The sequence below is a fragment of the Amia ocellicauda genome, chromosome 10 (assembly GCF_036373705.1).
Source record: "Amia ocellicauda isolate fAmiCal2 chromosome 10, fAmiCal2.hap1, whole genome shotgun sequence".
Taxonomy (NCBI): Eukaryota; Metazoa; Chordata; class Actinopteri; order Amiiformes; family Amiidae; genus Amia; species Amia ocellicauda.
Genome location: NC_089859.1, coordinates 35,848,023 through 35,869,405, shown reverse-complemented (window position 1 = coordinate 35,869,405; position 21,383 = coordinate 35,848,023). Strand labels below are relative to the sequence as shown.

At 38.4% G+C, this 21,383-nt stretch overlaps 1 protein-coding gene across 1 annotated transcript in view; it reads right to left on the bottom strand.

The window, feature by feature from the left end:
- Window positions 1-21,383, bottom strand: part of LOC136759576 (plectin) — a 348,280-nt gene that overhangs the window by 16,343 nt on the left and 310,554 nt on the right. Inside the window, exons 58-74 of the mRNA XM_066714579.1 lie at window positions 19,894-20,022; window positions 18,810-18,980; window positions 18,198-18,353; window positions 17,304-17,510; window positions 16,497-16,616; window positions 15,963-16,132; window positions 15,226-15,385; window positions 14,139-14,333; window positions 9,666-9,791; window positions 9,223-9,366; window positions 8,898-9,086; window positions 6,389-6,503; window positions 5,659-5,825; window positions 3,652-3,814; window positions 2,317-2,471; window positions 1,331-1,405; window positions 158-275 (exon numbers count right to left, since the gene is read on the bottom strand). Coding sequence (XP_066570676.1) covers window positions 158-275; window positions 1,331-1,405; window positions 2,317-2,471; window positions 3,652-3,814; window positions 5,659-5,825; window positions 6,389-6,503; window positions 8,898-9,086; window positions 9,223-9,366; window positions 9,666-9,791; window positions 14,139-14,333; window positions 15,226-15,385; window positions 15,963-16,132; window positions 16,497-16,616; window positions 17,304-17,510; window positions 18,198-18,353; window positions 18,810-18,980; window positions 19,894-20,022 — 2,560 coding nt within the window. The remainder of the gene's footprint in view (window positions 1-157; window positions 276-1,330; window positions 1,406-2,316; window positions 2,472-3,651; window positions 3,815-5,658; window positions 5,826-6,388; window positions 6,504-8,897; window positions 9,087-9,222; window positions 9,367-9,665; window positions 9,792-14,138; window positions 14,334-15,225; window positions 15,386-15,962; window positions 16,133-16,496; window positions 16,617-17,303; window positions 17,511-18,197; window positions 18,354-18,809; window positions 18,981-19,893; window positions 20,023-21,383) is intronic.

The following is a 21,383-nucleotide window of genomic DNA, read 5'->3' as shown; positions in this document are numbered from 1 at the left end:
CCACATGTGCTGTTCAATAAGTCTCTGTTGAGGTAGAGTGCTTCCATGTCGGGCCCCTTCCAGGCCTGGCATGTTAAATAAATACATTTACCATCTATGCATCCAGACTGGGTTCTTCACAAACCTACGCCTGTGCCAATGAATGTGAAAACGTTACCTCTACAAGGGTCATTCTTTACAAGGAATTCATCCAGCGCTGTCCAGCCTCCTCCCACTCGTACCATGAGGGTGCTACGTAGAATCCGAACCATCCTCAACTGCTGGGAGTCACCAAACTGCAAAGAGAATACAGAATACCCTAATTTATTATCAACAGTACTCAATGTTTATGTGAATGTGAAAAGGTTCTCCCATACCTTTTTCACTACCCCGTGCCCCCCTACAGCCATCACTGTAGCCCATGCTTACCAGAGTTGTGGTGTTGTTGTTCGCTTTATCCAACTATGAAATACCTAATTTTGATTACAGTTATTTAAATATGAATGATACAAACATTAAGAGATTAGTGAGGAACCTGTTTTGAATAATCGTAATGAATGTAGTAATCTAATTATAGTTCTCCATTCAATCAGTTAAATACATTAATACATTGTAATGTCAAATATAATATCCTGTTTCATCTTGCTTCACTGTAAATTAACTCTGGGTTTGATATCTCCCTCTCTATCATGTGGAGCTGTAACCACATTTCACAATATTAAAATGAATGCTAATTTAATAATGATAGAAGAGAGTCTGTCTGTTTTTGTTTCTGAGGTAAAGTGGTTGTGCCTACAGCTCTGTGCCTCACTACAGCACTGGGTGTGCCATTATTTCTCATATGAGAAATAATGCTTTTGTCCAGTTCAGTTCCAGGATGTTAAAGTCATTCAGATGATGATGAAATATTTATCTCAGCAAATTTATTTTGAGGCATAGAACAAGTGTGTACTGAAAACGAGAAAAGGAGGAAACTAAGTGTTTGCAGGTGGTCTTGAAGTCATTGCCAGTGAGCAGGGGTCATAAGTCGTAATTGGATTTGGTAGCCGGACCAATGCCAGGTATACACAAAGCAGGTTGTCAGACAGAACAGGGTCAAACACTAGAAATCAAATACATTCTCAAATGTACTCCTTTTTGTCCTGTTACTCTGGTCAAGCTATTGTGCTGGTGCTCTTTCAAGCAACACCAATGACATCTACAAATGTAATGACTACTGCTTTATTAATTTAAACTGGCCTCCTAACCTTAATCGTACAAATGCATCATAAAATAAGAGTTTGTTCAGTGGTTGTATGGGGTGTAGTACAAAGCAATTGATTCCAGCCTGAGACCTAGAATGATCTCTCACCCTGTATCGATTGGCACTGATTTTTTCCACCTGGAATCTCCTTGGACAGTTGCACTGAGAAACCTGGCGGCTCACCTGTGGATTGGAATAGGGAGAAGGGAAAAGATTCAAACATCGGAAGCTTAATAATATTAACTCCATTTCTCTCAGTTGAAATTTGTTGTCCAGGATTCACTGTAGCTAAGCTACAGTAGCCGATCTGTGTTTGCGATTTCATGCTGGTTAAATGTAATGAAACTATTAGAAACAAAAGTGAAACATGCACCACTCACATTCAGTGCCCTGAAATGTCACTGATAACTGAATAATTTGTAATTCTATGAACAAGATGACATTTATATACAAGTTAAAAAGTAAAGGAATGTTTTGAAATGCATCTGGTTTCTCATATGTGATGTATAACATGCATAATGATGTAATTTTTTATAGAGTGACCCTGGTTAAGGCTAATCACTAATCACTGTTTTGTATATTCGGAGTACAAACAAGTATGCAGCCATCCATTTGTTTATTTTTAAGATACTACAGCAACATCAGGGAAACTATATATCAGGGAAAGTATATATCAGATATAAGAAAAAAGCCTAACACAGGAACTGAAATTCTAACATTCCTATAACTTGTATCTTGTGTATAAATGTAGCTTTCCGAACATGACAATACAGTTTGAGATGTGATTTGCCAATGTCACAAAGTAATACAATCACATTTTTAAAATTGCCATTCCTGTAGCTGAAATAGAGGGGAAAACATCATATTTTATTCACTCAGCACAAGGCTGAATAGCCATCAGAATTGCTGTATTGTTTACTCCTGGAATAAAATAATATTAAAGTTTAGAAAATATGAAACAGCATATGTCAACAGAATGTCTTGAAAATTGAGTTTTCATCCTAATATAGCCATAGATTTCAGTCACATCCTGCACTGATATGTTTGCAGGTATGGTATCAAACCACTGTCAATATCCACTCCTTCTGGCATACCTCTGCATTGATCTGGTCGGCATCAGCACCCCTTCGGTAAGGATCCCGACTAGGGTGGAGGGCACTTACAAATTCATAATAATCAATGAAGCCATCACCATTAATGTCAAAGATACTGGCAACAGCTGTCATTTCATATGAATTGGTTGGAAATTCTGAAAAAAAAAAAATAAATAATAATAATAATTATATATATATATATATATATATATATATATATATATAGAGAGAGAGAGAGAGAGAGAGAGAGAGAGAGAGATTTACTTGGAATAGTGTTGTTTCTAATAGTTTTCAAAAACAATTGAAGGAAACACAATGTCAATGCCAATGTCAGAATTGCTGGTTCATTAAACAAAAACATGTAATGGGTGAGGTTTTCCTCACAGTGAAGTAGTCCAACCTGTTTAGTCTGGAGAATGTACAACATTGAGTCACACAAAGAGCAGAGTTTCATATGATAAAGTGAGTCAATAGTGCTCACATTATTTATATACGTGCCTTTTGAAATGTAGCACTAAATCAGCTCTATATCGTATACACACCATAGAAACATATATTCCACAGCATATATAATGCATCTATTTATTTTATATGTTGAAAATATAAGGTAGAAATATATAACTGGAACATATACAATACATGCTTCTAATGCTTCTCCTTTCCTTTGTCCAGTTCAACCAGTTCTTCCACATTCTTTCCTTCCAGGTGCATCTGTTCTGTCCTCCTCTCCTGTCATTGGTTAGTCATTCATTCACCTAGTTCAAACCCTCTTTGCTACACAGTATTTAAACCCCTCTGTTTCCTAGCTTCTTTGTGAAGTCTTGCATTCTCTTTTGGATCAATTCCGAGCCTTGTTTCTTGTTTGCTTAACCGTGTATTTGACCTTTTGCTCCCCTCTCTCGTTTACCCCTTTTTGGATCTCCCTACTAGCTAGTTTAACTAGTTTGCCTGATCGATTGACCTTGGATTGTCCTTGTTATCTCTCTCTCGTTTTGCCCTTATCGTATTATCTGCTTCATATCTAAGCCTGCACTTGGATCCTTTCATTTGGTCCTTGAGGATGTCACACATAAGCTTTTCCAGCCTGAGAGTAACTGATTTCAAAGTGAATATATTTGTGAAACAGGATATTATTTTATTTTGAAATGTATTAAAATTAGTTGGTATATTCAACTATACTGTTAAGACTCACAGAAATATTTAATTTGATACACATACAAATGGAATCATGTATACCATTAATTAAATACCTTTATCATAAATATCTACTGAATACATGGGAAAAAAGCATCATATTGTGTGGGTAAGATATGTAAGCAGGTGAAAGTATCTTACTTGATGCCAGGACATTGTCTATAAACTCCCTCTGGCTAATTCTGCCATCCTGATCTCGGTCAATGCCACGGAAAATATCCAGGATTCGGGACTTCAAGTGGCTGATCCACTGCATGTACCTTTTACGCCAAACACTGAAATCAAAATTGGCAAACTCCTCCATCTGTTAGGGTGTAAAATAGACATGATTAAGAAAATTACAATTACAAAATACAATTACTTTAATACAGCTCAAAGCTTTTCAGTAGTCAGTGTTAACATTCTGCTTTTGTTACTTCTAAGTAAAAAACATCTGAGAAGTATTGTTATTTCAAAATGGTAAATTGTTTAAAATAAATACAGCACTGTATCAGCTGAGCTATAAGGCTCCTGAGTTGTTCAAACTGAACTTATGACCAATTGCTGATTTTACTCAAATATTTTAAGTGTGGGCTGGGCTAGATGCGATTGAGTTGTTGAGAGATTCTGGGTGGCCCAATTATCTGTGACCCTGTTACTGATGGGATACTAGGTATTATCTCTGATTCTTCCTTCAGCCATCTGAGTAGTGCTACACTATTGACTCTCATTGCAAGATGAAGAAGCAGGTACTTAGATAATGTACATGGATTTTATGTTTTGTGTTTTGTGTTTGAATATTAGGCTGGTATAAGAGTTGTTTACTAATATGTGCTGGTTTTAATTGCTGGCTATTTCATATACACCGATCAGCCATAAAAGTATGACCACTGACAGGTGAAGTGAATAACACTGATAATCTCGTTATCATGGCACCTGTCAGTGCATGGGATATGTTAGGCAGCAAGTGAACATTTTGTCCTCAAAGTTGATGTGTTAGAAGCAGGAAAAATGGGCAAGCGTAAGGATCTGGGCGACTTTGACAAGGGCCAACTTGTGATGGCTAGACCACTGGGTCAGAGCATCTCCAAAACTGCAGCTCTTGTGCGGTGTTCCCGGTCTGCAGTGGTCAGTACTTATCAAAAGTGGTCCAAGGAAGGAAAAGTGGTGAACCAGCGACAGGGTCATGGGCGGCCAAGGATCACTGGTGCACGTGGGGAGCGAAGGCTGGCCCGTGTGGTCCCATCCAACAGACGAGCTACTGTAGCTCAAATTGCTAAAAAAAGTTAATGCTGGTTCTGATAGAAAGGTGTCAAACACACAGTGCAGTTTGTTGCGAATGGGGCTGCGTAGTCGCAGACCAGTCAGGGTGCCCATGCTGACCTCTGTCCACTGCCGAAAGCACCTACAATGGACACGTGAGCATCAGAACTGGACCATGGAGCAATGGAAGAAGGTGGCCTGGTCTGATGAATCACGAGTTCAAGGTGTTGAGTTGGCCTCCAAATTCCCTAGATCTCAATCCAATCGAGCATCTGTGGGATGTGCTGGACAAACAAGTCCGATCCATGGATGCCCCACCTCGCAACTTACAGGACTTAAAGGATCTGCTGCTAACATCTTGGTGCCAGATACCACAGCACACCTTCAGAGGTCTAGTGGAGTCCATGCCTGATCAGTGTATATGTGTAATGGGGCTCATATTGTATAAGTTTAGTATGGTGTTATTATAGCTCTGCTGGGGAGGCTGTGCGAAATGGGGCGCTCAAAGGTGTGCCTGAAAGAAAGGTTTAAATCCCATCAGGGGCTCTGACCACACTGACTATATATATCAATATATAGAGCTCTGAAAAAAATTAAGAGACCACTTAACATTGATTTCTGAACTTGGAGTGATCTCTTAATTTTTTCCAAAGCTGTATATATCACCATTGTCATCAACCTATATCAATCCATTGCTGAATGAAGGCCTCCCCAAGATGTTTCCACTAGCTTCACTCTACAGCTCGATCTATAGCTTACCTTTCCCATGTCACACAAAATGTATTATGTCATCTTCCCATCTTTTATGTGGTCAAATTCTATGTATTCTGTGATTATATACAAATATACTTTGTTCACATTACATTGTTGTAAAATTCTTTTTAATAAGAAGCAGCTTTATGGCACCTCTTTAAGCTTCTGCAGGTGTTCCTGAAGTCGACCTTGCCTGTCCAGGGCCAAGAGCCATAGCTGCTGCCAGTGGTTTACTAGCTGACTGAGCTGAGGGTTCTGTGGCTCCAGGTGCTCTAGGGGGATCAGAGTGGTGGGCTGGGACTTCACAGTACTCCTCCGCTCTGCAGGAAAAACAAATGCAAAAATCTCTGAAGACACAGTGCACATCCCGCTTTACTATAGCATTCGACAGGAATGATAAAACCACAGGAAAGTGGTTTAGTGTTAAACATGGAGAGGTGTAGTAAACTATAATTCAAACCATGAAAACTTCAAAGGCATATACTATCTGCTTACATTTAGCTTTGTTTTGCTTATTGACTTCCTTATCAAATGTCAAAAATAATAATAAATAATAATAAAAATAATAAATGAAGTGAATTTCAAATGATGCATAAAATAAAGTTGATGATTATTAGGATGACATTACCGATAACTGATTTGTTTAACTATATAATGTTAATAGTTGAAGGATTTTTTGTAAGTTTCCCTGCTTAGATACAATATGAACAGTAACATAATGAATCAAATGAATGCCTGTTTAAATTCTTCAGACTGACGTAACAGTACAACATAAATATGAGTTTAAATAATACATTACAATTGAACAGTTTGTATGTTTAACAAAATATCCATTGAGTTGATTTATTTCTTCAATGGCCCATAATAACACACTGAAACTTACTGGCTGGAGTTTTACGTGTGGGTGTTATCTGAGGTTTGGGAATAAGTTTCTGTTTGCAGGACTTGGTAACATTCTCAATGTCTGGCAGCTTCCGATTCAGTTCATCCATGAAAACCTGCAAAAGCGAGTAAAGTCATATTAAGCTGAATTAATGGTTGTTGGGATATTACAACATTGAATACATAAAATTAATATATTCTTAAAGTCTTCAGATAGGAAAGCACTATTTCTAGATAGTGCAGCCTTTCCTGAATTAATCTTTTAAAATCCTTAAATCTTACAAATACTTTAAATAATATTATATGATTTAAATAATAATATGACTAAGCTGAATGTGTCATCATGGCTGAGATCAAAATGATTAAATTACAATCAAGAAATTGTATTAATCATAACTAATGAATCAGCTAATTCATAAAGTTTAACATTCTGATGCTTGGCATGGGGTGATTTATCAATCTGCAAATGTACATACAATGTATGCGATTCAGACTTGCTTGTATGGTTATGCTTGACATCACTGTCCTATCCCTTTTGAACCAATAAACAATTTCAATTTCTGCTGCTGAAATCTACCATTACACACAGAGCCCACAAAGGAGTAAAGCTAATCCTAAACACAAAACATAAACTTGCATTAAAACTAAAGAAGATCAAAGAACCCAGCCATCTGAAGGAGTTTGAGGGCATTGCTAGAAATGTAAGAAACCCCAAGCAGGTCAAGGCAGGGGTGACACATATAATGTGCATATATATAAATCTTGCCAAAGTAGGTTTAAGAATGTGAAAAATTAGACAAGAACATAGCATCTGAAATATTATTACTATTAATGTGGTGTGTAGCTTGAGCAGTTACTTGCTCTGTTGGCAACATGTGATCTATCCTTTACTGTATATACAGTTAGGTCATCATTTTGACTTTGTATGCCAACACAATGGATTTGAAAGGAAACAAGATGTGCTTTAAGTGTAGACTTTCATCTTTAATTTGAGGGTAGTTACATCCAAATTGGGTGAACGGTGTAGGAATTAAACCCATTTTTAGATGTGGTCCCCTCAATTTTAGGGGCCAAAGTATTTGGACAAACTAACATAATCATGAATTAAATTGTGAGTTTCAATACTTGGTTGCAAATCCTTTGTCCTGAAGTCTGGAACCCACAGACATCACCAGATGCTGACCCTGGTGATGCATTTTGCTTTCAGTTTTGCCTTCAGCAAGTGAAATACATGCTCGATTTGATTCAGGTCCAATCCAATGACTTGGCCATTGCAGAACATTCCACTTCTTCACCTTAAAAAAGTCTTGGGTGTGCTTTCACAGTATGTTTCGGGTCATTGTCCATCTACACTGTGACGCGCCATACAATGAGTTTTGATGCATTTTGCTGAATCTGAGCAGATAGCCCTAAACATTTCAGAATTCATCCTGCTGCTTTTGTCAGCAGTCACATCATGAATACCAGTTCCAGTTCCCTTGGCAGCCATACATGCCCATGCCATAACATGTTTCACAGATGAGGTGATCATGGCAGTTCCTTCCCTTCTCCATACTCTTGAAGAGATGAGAGTTGATCTTTGTCTCATCTGTCCATAGGATGTTGTTCCAGAACTGTACAGGGTTCTTGAGATGTTTTTTGGCAAGCTCTAATCTGGTCTTCCTGTTTCCTCTGTATTTACTCTGGTGAAGTCTTCTCTCGATTGTTGACTTTGACACAGATATGCCTACCTCCCGGAGGGTGTTCTTGATCTGACCAATTGTTGTGAAGGGGTTTTTCTTCACCAGGGAAATAATTTTTCTATCATCCACCATAGTTGTTTTCCATTCTGGGCCTTTTGGTGTTCCTGAGCTCACCAGTGCATTCTTTCTTTTTAAGACTGTACCAGATAGTTGATTTGGTAACACCTAAAGTTTTTGCTATATCTCTGATTGGTTTGTTTTGATTTCTAAAGCATAACTGAAGGCAAAATGCTCCAAGAACAAGCAGGAACTAATGACAGCTGCAGTACAGACCAGGGAAGAATCCCAGCATCTGGTGATGTCTATGGGTTCAGGGGCGTCGAAGGGGGGGTAGGGGGGGGCCCAAATTGGCAAAACTCTGACCCCCCCCCCCCACCCCTGCTCTCACGGGAGAAAACTCCACCCCCGCCATCAGGAATTATTTTGCCTGGGGCCCCCACATACCCTAGAATCGCCTCAGACTTCAGACAGGCATTGACTGGAACCAAGTATTGAAACTCCACAATTGAAACTCACAACAATTATGTTAGTTTGTCCAATTACTTTTCAGCCCCTAAAATTGGGGGGACCACATATAAAAATGGGTGTAATTCCTACACCGTTCACCCATTTTGGATGTAACTATCCTCAACTGAAAGATGAAAGTCTACACTTAAAGCACATCTTGATTGTTTTCTTTCAAATCCATTGTGGTGTGGTCACTGTCCCAATATTTATGGACCTAACTGTATATATAAAATAATAATTGCAGAGAGTTTAAATCAATACCATGTGTTGTGTGATGAGCTCCTCAGCCTGATCAATACTCTCAGGCAGAGGCTCCTGGTCCCTTAGGGTGAGAGATTCATCTGCAGCTGAAATCCAGTCCATGAGTCTCTGCATTTCCTCCTTCTCAGCCTCTAGAGTAGACAAGTTGGATTGGATACGCTCGCCTTGTTGCCGAGCCCAAGCCCGGACCTGGAGCAACAGAGAAATGGAAGAAATCACAGAAGAGCTGAAGAATGGCAGATATAAGGCAGCGTGGGATTTTGACCCAGGTGTAGCTGAAGAAAGCTGATGAGAGAAGTTCTAACATTGGCCTCGGATAGCTCACCTCCTCAAAGCGGGTCTTTGTCACATTGATCCATGACTTGATGGTAATGACAGAGTCAGGGTGACAGCAGGACAGGATCTCCTCTCCCAGTGATCTGATGCACTCCACTTCCATCTCCTGGCAATGCAAGGAGTTCATCAGCTCCTGCAGAAAGCAGAAGAACTCCACCATCAACTGGTCATTCACAACACTAACAACACTCTCAATAATGCTGGGTTAGAAATTGTCACAGATAGAGTTCAATGCATGTACTGAAGTAATAGTCAGTAGCAAGTATTATTTTAGATGGCCTGTGCCTGTCACACGTGTATTGCACTGTTCACACTGCTGTGAATTAGACTAAAAATCATGTTCCAGTTATCTTTTTAAGACTTATATAGATAAGTTATAGATATTCATCCATCCACTTTACCTACACAAAACTGTCACAGAAGCACTCCTACCTGGTGCTGGTTATGAAACTGCAATATAGCACACTCCTCCTCAGGAAGAACACCATACTTCAGGGCTCTCTCCACTTCAGAGAGACATTCAAGGAATGAATGGATCAAAGAGTCAAATTCTTCTGCCTGCCAGGGATGAGGGGGAGAGAAGATGTGAAACAAAATGTGTTAAGAAAAAACAATGTAACCTGTTATCCTACTTTTTGTATAACACTATCATACCTTTGTTTGATTCCACCAGATAGATTTTAATTTGTTTTAAGTATATGAATAAAACTCCCAAAGCCCACATCACAATTCCTATTACCATGTCCTAAGTTGTTTATTTTTTGGGGCGTTGTTAGAGAAAAAATTGACAATTGCTTTAGACATGTTTACCTCATGTAGAGTAGAGTCTGGTGTAACAGCAATAGGAATTTAGGAGTAGGAGTCTAGCTTTTTCATGCAAGAACTGTCTCCTCATTACCTCTATTACATCAATTATATATTTACCTTAAAATATTAACACAGTTGAAGCAATAATTAGCTTACAATTCTGGTGGTCATACTTTAAGAATCTAAATACACAGTTCCTATAACCAGTTCAATAAAAAAAAACATGTTTGTGCCCCCCCCCCCACCCGCTCCTGCTTTTGCCGGTGGCAACGGTATCTGTCACCGCATTTTTTTTTTATGTGACAAATCTCTTGCATTGTCATTTTGAAAACTTGACAGCTGTTCAAAAACATTGTGTAATTGTAATATCGATTATTGTACATCCTGTGTTATCATCGACCGAAAATAGTTGTGCCCCCTCAGTTATTTCTCATGCCCCCTTGCGAGTTAATCCTGCCGCCGGGCCGGAAAGAGATTTCCCTAATGTGGTTCATGTCTCCGACCTTAACAGTATCATAAAATGAGTAACAGTCGCATTCTTCTAAAGGCTCGTCTTGCTCAGATAGGAATATAAAGTGTGTTGGTTCTTCACACTGGACGGGAGTGGAAATTGTAGAACTGCCTGTATTTCAGTAGGAGCTCCACACTGCTTTAAAGACAATTATCACCGCTGAGGCATAAACGGTCTACTTTCTAGAATTTTTCGCCGTGACTGGAAAGAATCTGACCAATCAGAAGTGACGTAAGCCCACGTGGAAACACGCACAGTATACGCATGCGCCCCATAACATACAGTGCAGACGACGAGAAGTTAGTTTATGAGGCACAGCAATAACCATTACTGTATCATTGTAAATTAAAAGACAAACAAATCCATTAAAAAGACAATGTGTGGGTGAACATCACAGCAGCTTTACTTTAATGACAGCTGTGCATAAAAGATACAGTATTAATACATAATATGCATAATTACATGTGATTTTTATTTTACATATTAACTTTATTATTATATAAATATACCTCCTTCCGGCGCTTACTCAAAACACATCTTTTCAGAAAGTACTTGCAATTTAGTCCTTTACTTTCCTGTAAGATAGCACTTTAAAACGTTTTATCACACTACTTGCCTTGCGTTACTAGTACTTGTATTATTTTGATTTCCCCTATGCTCCCTTATGCGCTGTTTATAGCGTGCTTGTTACAGCGGGGAAATTCCGGGGTTAAAGGTCGGCCCTGCGCAGGAATATGGGAGGCGCCGTGATTGGGGGAGCCAGTCACGGGGCTAGAGGACATAAATAGGGGTGGCCGGTTCTTGCGTCCATGAGTAGAAGTTAGCAGTATGTGCAGAGCGACAGACAGGGTGGTGTGGTGAGATAGATGGGCGCTCCATCCTGAAGCATCACTGTGTTCTCAGTAAAGATCCTGTTGTGGTTAACCCTGCGTCCTCTGCGTCATTCCTGCCATTGGTGGTGGACTCCCACGACGATATGGCAAACAAAAAGCCTGTATCGTTACAGTGTTATGCTGTATTATATAAATTTGAATTTGTAATGTTTTATGATTGTACTGAGCTGTATTTTTGAACTCTGTATTGCACTTATATTTTGTAAGTCGCCCTGGATAAGGGCATCTGTGCCAAGAAATAATAATAATAAATAGTATAGTTGTATATGAGAAAAGATCCCGAAATCATGTCCACGGTGTTGTTTATACTTTATTAAAAACAAAAGTTTTTAAGATGGCATGCATAATGACAACACATTTTATATATACAGTGAGGGAAAAAAGTATTTGATCCCCTGCTGATTTTGTAAGTTTGCCCACTGACAAAGAAATGATAAGTCTATAATTTTAATGGTAGGTGTATTTTAACAGTGAGAGACAGAATAACAACCAAAAAATCCAGAAAAACGCATTTCAAAAAAGTCATTAAGTCATTAAGGTTTCGAGGCTGACGTTTGGCAACTCGAAACTTCAGCTCCCTCCACAGTTTTTCTATGGGATAAAGGTCTGGAGACTGGCTAGGCCAGTCCAGGACCTTAATGTGCTTCTTCTTGAGCCCCTCCTTTGTTGCCTTGGCTGTGTGTTTTGGCTCATTGTCATGCTGGAATACCCATCCACGACTCATTTTCAATGCCCTGGCTGAGGGAAGGAGGTTCTCACCCAAGATTTGACGGTACATGGCCCCGTCCATCGTCCCTTTGATGCGGTGCAGTTGTCCTGTCCCCTTAGCAGAAAAACACCCCCAAAGTATAATGTTTCCACCTCCATGTTTGACGGTGGGGATGGTGTTCTTGGGGTCATTCCTCCTCCTCCAAACACGGTGAGTTGAGTTGATGCCAAAGAGCTTTATTTTGGTCTCATCTGACCACAACACTTTCACCCAGTTCTCCTCTGAATCATTCAGATGTTCATTGGCAAACTTCAGACGGGCCTGTACATGTGCTTTCTTGAGCAGGGGGACCTTGCAGGTGCTGCAGGATTTCAGTCCTTCATGGCGTAGTGTTACCAATTGTTTTCTTGGTGACTATGGTCCCAGCTGCCTTGAGATCATTAACAAGATCCTCCCGTGTAGTTCTGGGCTGATTCCTCACCGTTCTCATGATCATTGAAACTCCACGAGGTGAGATCTTGCATGGAGCCCCAGACTGAGGGAGACTGACAGTTATTTTGTGTTTCTTCCATTTGCCAATAATCGCACCAACTGTTGTCACCTTCTCACCAAGCTGCTTGGCGATGGTCTTGTAGCCCATTCCAGCCTTGTGTAGGTCTACAATCTTGTCCCTGACATCCTTGGACAGCTCTTTGGTCTTGGCCATGGTGGAGAGTTTGGAATGTGATTGATTGATTGCTTCTGTGGACAGGTGTCTTTTATACAGGTAACGAGCTTAGATTAGGAGCACTCCCTTTAAGAGAGTGCTCCTAATCTCAGCTCGTTACCTGTATAAAAGACACCTGGGAGCCAGAAATCTTGCTGATTGATAGGGGATCAAATACTTATTTCCCTCATTAACATGCAAATCAATTTATAACTTTTTTGAAATGCGTTTTTCTGGATTTTTTTGTTGTTATTCTGTCTCTCACTGTTAAAATACACCTACCATTAAAATTATAGACTGATCATTTCTTTGTCAGTGGGCTAACGTACAAAATCAGCAGGGGATCAAATACTTTTTTCCCTCACTGTATATATATATATATATATATATATATATATATATATATAATGAAAATTTGATTTTGTATCCACATTCTCACTTACTGTCGAAAGGCATTGTTATTCAATAAAATGAAACTTTTGTAATACAAGAGTCCTGTCTAAATACCTAATAAGTGAGAGTGCAGCTACAAAATCAATGTTTTATTATATATATTGCCTTATTTGGGCCAGCATCTCATTAGAGTGAAGACACTGCAGTGCACAGATGCTTTTGAGTTATATTCATATTCATATATATGTGTGAATATGAATCTCCTGCAGTCTCCTGCACCACAGTGCAATACATTACATTAACAAATGTGATCACTACAGGGGTATATATTTTATATTGTTGATTTTGTGTTTTATTATACAACTATTGGTGTGTGTGTGTGTCTGTGTGAACAGTGACTTTGCTAAGAAAAAACTCAAAATAGGCTATTATATAAATCCCCCAATGTTAACCTTTGTTAGCAGTGAATACAAATGAAAGTAATTTCCAGATATGTGCCTAAATAACATTTATTTTTGTTAGATGTGGTTTTCTTCAAGATAAAATTGAAGAACCATAAAAGTAAAATACCTTGATAATTTATGAAAAATTAAATGTTGGATTAAAACATCAAATGAATCTCTTGCATGCCTCTTCATAACACATGCACATTCACTTAAAAAAAATCACAATTTACTTTTACTTTTGGTGCTTGAATACTCTTGAAAGTACCTACTTTTTTACTTTTATTCAAGTACTGTTTGAATGGGAGACTTTATTTTTACTGGAGTAAGTTTTTGATAGAATATTATTACTTTTACTGAAGTATGACTTCTGAATACTTTTTACACCTCTGACTATAACTCACTTTATTCGAGGTATGATTATCACTATGAATGTTTCTTACCTGTTGGAGAGCTGCCTCAAGCCTGGCCTGCTTGGAAACCGAGAGCTTGCACACCGCCTCCCAGCGCGCCTCCAGCTCCACCATCTGCTCCTGCAGCCACTGCGAGTCGGCACTGGTGCTCTTGGTCAAGTCCCTCACTGACCTCTTCAGGGTCTTTATACAACCTGCTCTCTTGCCCAGCTCCTTCTGGAAAACCTGAAATAACACAGCAGTGGCACTTATTGGTCCATCTTGCAATAACTGGTGTTCTCCCAACCAGACATGCATTCAAAAAGCTGAAAACCATGTATTATTATTATTATTATTATTATTATTATTATTATTATTATTATTATTAGTAGTAGTAGTAGTAGTAGTAGTAGTAGTAGTAGTAGTAGTATTGATGTTGAGAGACATTTGAACACTTATATTCTTATAACATTGCTCCATCTGTGCTGGAGGTCACAAGTCAAGTCCAGAGGTCAAGTACTATAACACTTTGGGTACATTAAAGATGAGCCAGTGTCAATAGATTCTGAAATGACAGATGCAAGATAACATTGATCAATTATTTAGATAATGCATTTCTGGGGGGCAATTATTGAATTATATGAACTCAATGTGGATCCTGAGCGAAAAGCAGTGCTTTATTGGTGGTTGAAGCCCACCCCCAAGACAACTGTCCTAATACCAGTCCTTCTACAAAGACTTGTCTTGGATATGACCTAGTCTGAAAGACAGCACAAGAAATGTTAACACCGACAAAAGATAGCTAAAGGAAAGGCCCTCCACTCTACATAAATGATACATAATGCAAATATAATTCCCTAATTTTTAAATAAAGAACATAAAAATAAAATTTGAAAATAAACATTAAATTGACAAAATGTAAAATAATACTCCAAAAGTTTAAAAAAAAAAAACGATCACGGATTTGTTACCAAGAGGTTCCTGCTTTATAGCCTAGTTTTGCAACTGACTTACTGAGGTTAATCACTTTGTGCTCTGTCCTTTGATTGACACATGCCACGAATATTCTATAGATGAAAAAGCACCCTACTTTATTATTATTATACTTATTTACCTTATTAATAATATTATTATTTACCTTATGCTTGTCCATTAAATTTGTGACAAGGTCCTTTTCTCCACCAACAGGCATCTCTTCAGCTAGCTGTGGTTCAGCTCTGTATAGCCAGTCCATCAGGGCTTGAAGGCCATCTGTGAATCTGCCTGAAAACAGCAGTGCTTCTTCCAACTTGTGTTGCCTACAATACAATAGCATACACATTAATAATAATCTAGAGAGGAACAGTTATTCAACATTTAAAATATGTGGTCTGGTTAACTAGTTTAAAATGTAATATTATAAATTGAAATTTTGACTACTGATTTTAAGTTATGGTTTGATGGAATCCTGCTAGATGTTGAATTTTCATATTTTTTTTTGGTACCAAGCTTTTACAACAATGCACCTATTCACTGTTTTTGAGCATAATACCTTCGTGTTACCCCTTTTTTGGAAACAATGCTCATGTATATACTATAAGTAAGACCTGGCAAATGACTCAATGTGCCCAATGGTTTTGAGTTGAGAAGTCTCAGGATGTGTATTTATATTTTGGCCATCATAAATATTGATCTACTTGAATTAAACTTGACCTTAATTTAATGTTTCAAATTAATTTATCTGCAATATAATTTTAAAATGTAATAATTAAACTTGTTTTGATCAAATTCCCCATGTATTTTGCAGAGCCTTAGTGTCTGGCTACACAGTTCCTACACAATCAGTAAAGGAACTACTATGTTTTAGGTATTTCTCTGCTATTTGCATATATTTACCGCTCCATAGACTTCCCACTGATAGTGTCCCATGAATCTCTTAGCTCTGCCAGCAGGTCTTCTAGCTGTTGCCTGTCACTTGGCCTCTGGGATTTTCCCCTCAGAGTCTGACCACTCTTCAAGGTGGCTTCATAGACTGGCCTCTTTGACCTCAATAACTTCTGGAAGTCCTTCACCGAGACACAAAGGAATATAATTAATTCGTGCTGTCTGATTCAGGAGACTGGGAAAAATGCTGAACAGTGTAATTTGATCTTTGTACATCAATACACAACAACCTGATGAGCTGACATGATAACCAGAATCACATATTTCTGAATGTCCTAGACGTCTGGTGTTGTATTGCTCTAAAAATAGAATGTAACACTATGATCTATGTGCTCATCATGTTATGTATCCCTAATTAACTTAAAAATACAAAGAAATGAAAGGTTGCAAGGACCTGTCAACAAATACTATATCCAGAACATGAATGCTATCAGGTAATATTTGTCCTTAATATTTAAACTTTTTTTAGCCGTTTCAGGTGCATACCTTCTGCTCTGCGAGTTGCTCTTTGATTTCTTCATGTGACATGGCAATCTCTTTGTGAGTGTCCATTGTTTGCTCCACCTCCACCATCCAGTCCACCAAGATATGCCATGATTCACTGAACTGAAACAATCAGGAAGTTTAGTAGGAAAGATATTTTTTATGTTAATCTTTACAATGTTTGTTTCTAGCTATATGGATTACAATTAGACTTGCATGAAGTGTTTTGCTTTATACACAGAGTGTTATGAAAGGGAGGCAATTATTCACACACACACACACACACACACACACACACACACATATATATATATATATATATATACACAGATATACACAGAGAGGAAACTGTGGCAAACAGTAAGTTTGAGCTGCTGTTGCTCAAATACATTTCTGATATAGCCTAGTCAGTCTTACCTAATATTTGAGGAACTCTGACAGTTGTATACACCAATGTGGAAGATCACAGTCACAGTGGTCTAGTTATCCCTTTTAGATAGTTCAGATAATTGATGATCATTTGGCAGTGATTTTGCCATGGTTATACTATTTTTAGCCTTAGTTTGTGTCATGGTTAACTATACCTCGCCATCTTTAACAATTATTTTACATTCCCTTTCTTACTCTTTACTATATTTTTACAATCCTACATTAAAGTATTGATGTATGGGACTTTACATGGGCTCTGAGTAGTGACGTTTACCAAGAAGCATTCCCTGCTTCACCTAATCTTTAAATATTGCTTTCTACAGTAAACTATTTCATCTAAACACTATGACAACTAAATTCAGACTTCACTCTGTTTATTACCTGTTTAGCTTGCTTCTTGACATCCTCCAGTACTTTCCCTCTCTCAGATGTTCGCTGATAAAGTTTCCCAAAGCGATCTTGTACAGTCACAACAAGATTCTGTACTACATTGCAGTCCTCTTTGCGGCTGAATTCTTTAAGACGTGATGCTACACTCTCTACGGCTTTCATCTTGTCATTATAAGAGTTCACTTCTGTCACCAACATCTGAAAGTAAAATAGACATCATGTTATGCCACAAACTGGGACCCCATTTTATTTGATCAGTCTCCTTAGCATGGTGTTTACATTTAAGTATGTGGTATCAGTGACCAGTATTCTAGTATATATATATATATATATATATATATATATATATATATATATATATATATATATATATATATATATATATATCACATGCATACATTAATATAAAATTAAATACCTTAATCAAAATGCATTATAACTTTCTAAATAAACTTATATATAAGCATGTCTCAGGGAATGGTAGTGTTGGCTGCTGAATGGCATCTTTGAGCAGAAATGTAATGTAGTTGTGATACATGTGATCATTTACCCATCCCCATAAGCAGAAACTTAATGTGTGAGGCAGATTTATTTGCCAGGTGGTAAATGTTTGTGCTGTATGAGAAGTGCTGAAGAGTCCTAAATCTAAGCCTGCCAACCAGTATGCAGATGCATTTCTTATAGAATGTGTACCATTATGTATAAATACACATGATTTTATTTCCCAGTGCTATTCACATGCCTTTGATCTTATCTGAGTAATGTCAAGTATATCAGAAGCATGGTTACGAGGGGGGCATTTTAAGAATGTATAACTATTCTGAATGTATGTGCTATGTCATATTTGTTGGAGATAGTATTTTGTGTTTAATCTGCTTCACAAACCCTGTGCTCTTGAATCTGCGTGTTGACTGTATCCAGGAGGAGGCTGGGAGGAGGTAAGGCATTGAAGGCCTCTTCACTGCGAGTCATTTTCTTCAGGAGATCCTGCACTGTACTGTGAAACTCCTTGGCCAAAGTCAGCCCTTCAGTCAATTTCACCTGAATAAAAAATATATATATATATTTGCCAACTGTCTCCAAAAATGCAATTTAAATACTGTACTTGGCAGGTTTACACTGTGCTTGCCAGCTCAAATGTTTTGCTATTGTGGGGAACTTATGAGGGTTCTAAATGATAGCTATTGTTTATTCTTCACCTTCCATGGCTCTTACACTGTTAAACACTTCCTCATTTCCAATGCAATATGTCGTTTTTATTTAGAGTGTTCAAATATCCTGTTCATGTTTACCTTAAGTAGGATATCAACTGGCAACCAGTATTTCAAGTTCTGGGCATCAGGAAAACTGCCTTTATAAATACTTGTTTTGTGGGCAGCTCAAATGTACTTTCTAAAACATATATACATATAAAGATATATTGTCATTTTGAGGTTTGCATTTAATTAAAATAAACCATTAAAAATGACAAGAATTACAAACAGACTGGTTTCTGACCTTTCTTTCTTGCACTTTGCTGTAGACACTCTCCCATTTCTGTTCCAGAATACAAAGACTGTGTTCTGTGTTGGAGCCTCGAGCCACATCATTGTTGTCTAACAGTCGGTGGATAGCATCCCTCACATTGTTGTAGGTGTGTAGCTTTGATTCCATTTCCTTGCACAACTCCTAGATTAAGATGTGATAACACTGTTAGTAGTGGTCAGATAGAATGTAACTTTACAAAATACAGGCACCTCCCGCACTTACGACTTGGTTCCTGGAGAGCTGTTGTGATGGAACTGTTACGAGTCGAACTCTTAATTCCAATGGGTTCAATATTATAAATGATGGTTCCATTCCTGGAAACCCATTTCATAATCTTAAAATACCAAGATTGAGTATGGTAATGGAGGACTGCTCAATAAAACCATAATATATGCCTTTACAAAACATTAATGAACTAAAACCAAACATTTTATTTTATAAAAAATGTCTCCAGGCAGTCACACGAATGGTCTATGAGATTGAGGTCTGGCCTGATTGAAATTGAGAGGGCCATGGAAGATGGTAACTTCATCCTTGTGCTCCTCAAACCACCTGTTGACAACATGTGCCCTGTGGACTGGAGCATTGTTGTCCTGGATGACACCCCTTCCGATCGCTCAGGACAAGAAATGTTTCATGCAGAATCAAAACTCCCTTCAAATGGAATGAGTGGCAGGCCAATGCCAGGAAAATGCCCCACACCAGGATGGGATGGGTGCACTGACATGGGCATGAATTGTAACCGTTTTTAACTTTTAATTTCCAATCATTGACTTGAATGGGAGTTTTAAAAATGCAGGTTATATGTACAGAAACATATAACATAAACATCTGGAAAAGACCAAGAGAACATAAGCTGTTCAATATGTAGCAAATAAGACCCACCACAGTTCAAATAAAACTTCCTTTTATGGCTAGCAGGGCTCTATATTATACACATGCAAACAAAATAAATGAAAAAACACAGGAGAAACCATCAATAAGTAAACCAGTATTCCCTTCACATCCTATGCTCTGATCACCTGACCATCTATTTTTTAATACTATTGTTTACCTGGTGTGCGGAGAGCTTCTCACTGGTAGTCTCCGGTAGTCCCCAGACTGGTTTGGTGGAGGAGAGTCTCAGGTCTGTGTTTTCCAGCCACTGCAGAAGGTCCTGGATTTCCATTGTCACATCCTGAACCTGATTTAAAGGTGGGAAAGCAACCAAAGGAAATTAGTAATCACAGACACAACAATAGTTTAAATTAGTATGTATTTGTGTAGATGGCATTCAATTTCACTACTATTGCTACTGCTGCTACTACTACTACTACTACTACTACTACTACTACTACTACTACTACTACTACTACTACTAATAATAATAATAATAATAATAATAATAAGTATGGTGCCCTCCAAATTTCAAAATTATCATAGGTTGATATTGAACATTTCATAGATAATAATAAAAATATAATGTCTGTATATATGTATATACTACATACATATACATATACTAATACTGTGTTTGACCCCCTTTCGCCTTCAGAACTGCCTTAATTCTACGTGGCATTGATTCAACAAGGTGCTGAAAGCATTCTTTAGAAATGTTGGCCCATATTGATAGGATAGCATCTTGCAGTTGATGGAGATTTGTGGGATGCACATCCAGGGCACGAAGCTCCCGTTCCACCAGATCCCAAAGATGCTCTATTGGGTTGAGATCTGGTGACTGTGGGGGCCAGTTTAGTACAGTGAACTCATTGTCATGTTCAAGAAACCAATTTGAAATGATTCGACCTTTGTGACATGGTGCATTATCCTGCTGGAAGTAGCCATCAGAGGATGGGTACATGGTGGTTATAAAGGGATGGACATGGTCAGAAACAATGCTCAGGTAGGCCGTGGCATTTAAACGATGCCCAATTGGCACTAAGAGGCCTAAAGTGTGCCAAGAAAACATCCCCCACACCATTACACCACCACCACCAGCCTGCACAGTGGTAACAAGGCATGATGGATCCATGTTCTCATTCTGTTTACGCCAAGTTCTGACTCTACCATCTGAATGTCTCAACAGAAATCGAGACTCATCAGACCAGGCAACATTTTTCCAGTCTTCAACTGTCCAATTTTGGTGAGCTTGTGCAAATTGTAGCCTCTTTTTCCTATTTGTAGTGGAGATGAGTGGTACCCGGTGGGGTCTTCTGCTGTTGTAGCCCATCCGCCTCAAGGTTGTACGTGTTGTGGCTTCAAAAATGCTTTGCTGCATACCTCGGTTGTAACGAGTGGTTATATACCTCTAGCATCAACAAGGCATTTTCGCCCACAGGACTGCCGCATACTGGATGTTTTTCCCTTTTCACACCATTCTTTGTAAACCCTAGAAATGGTTGTGCGTGAAAATCCCAGTAACTGAGCAGACTGTGAAATACTCAGACCGGCCCGTCTGGCACCAACAACCATGCCACGCTCAAAATTGCTTAAATCACCTTTCTTTCCCATTCAGACATTCAGTTTGGAGTTCAGGAGATTGTCTTGACCAGGACCACACCCCTA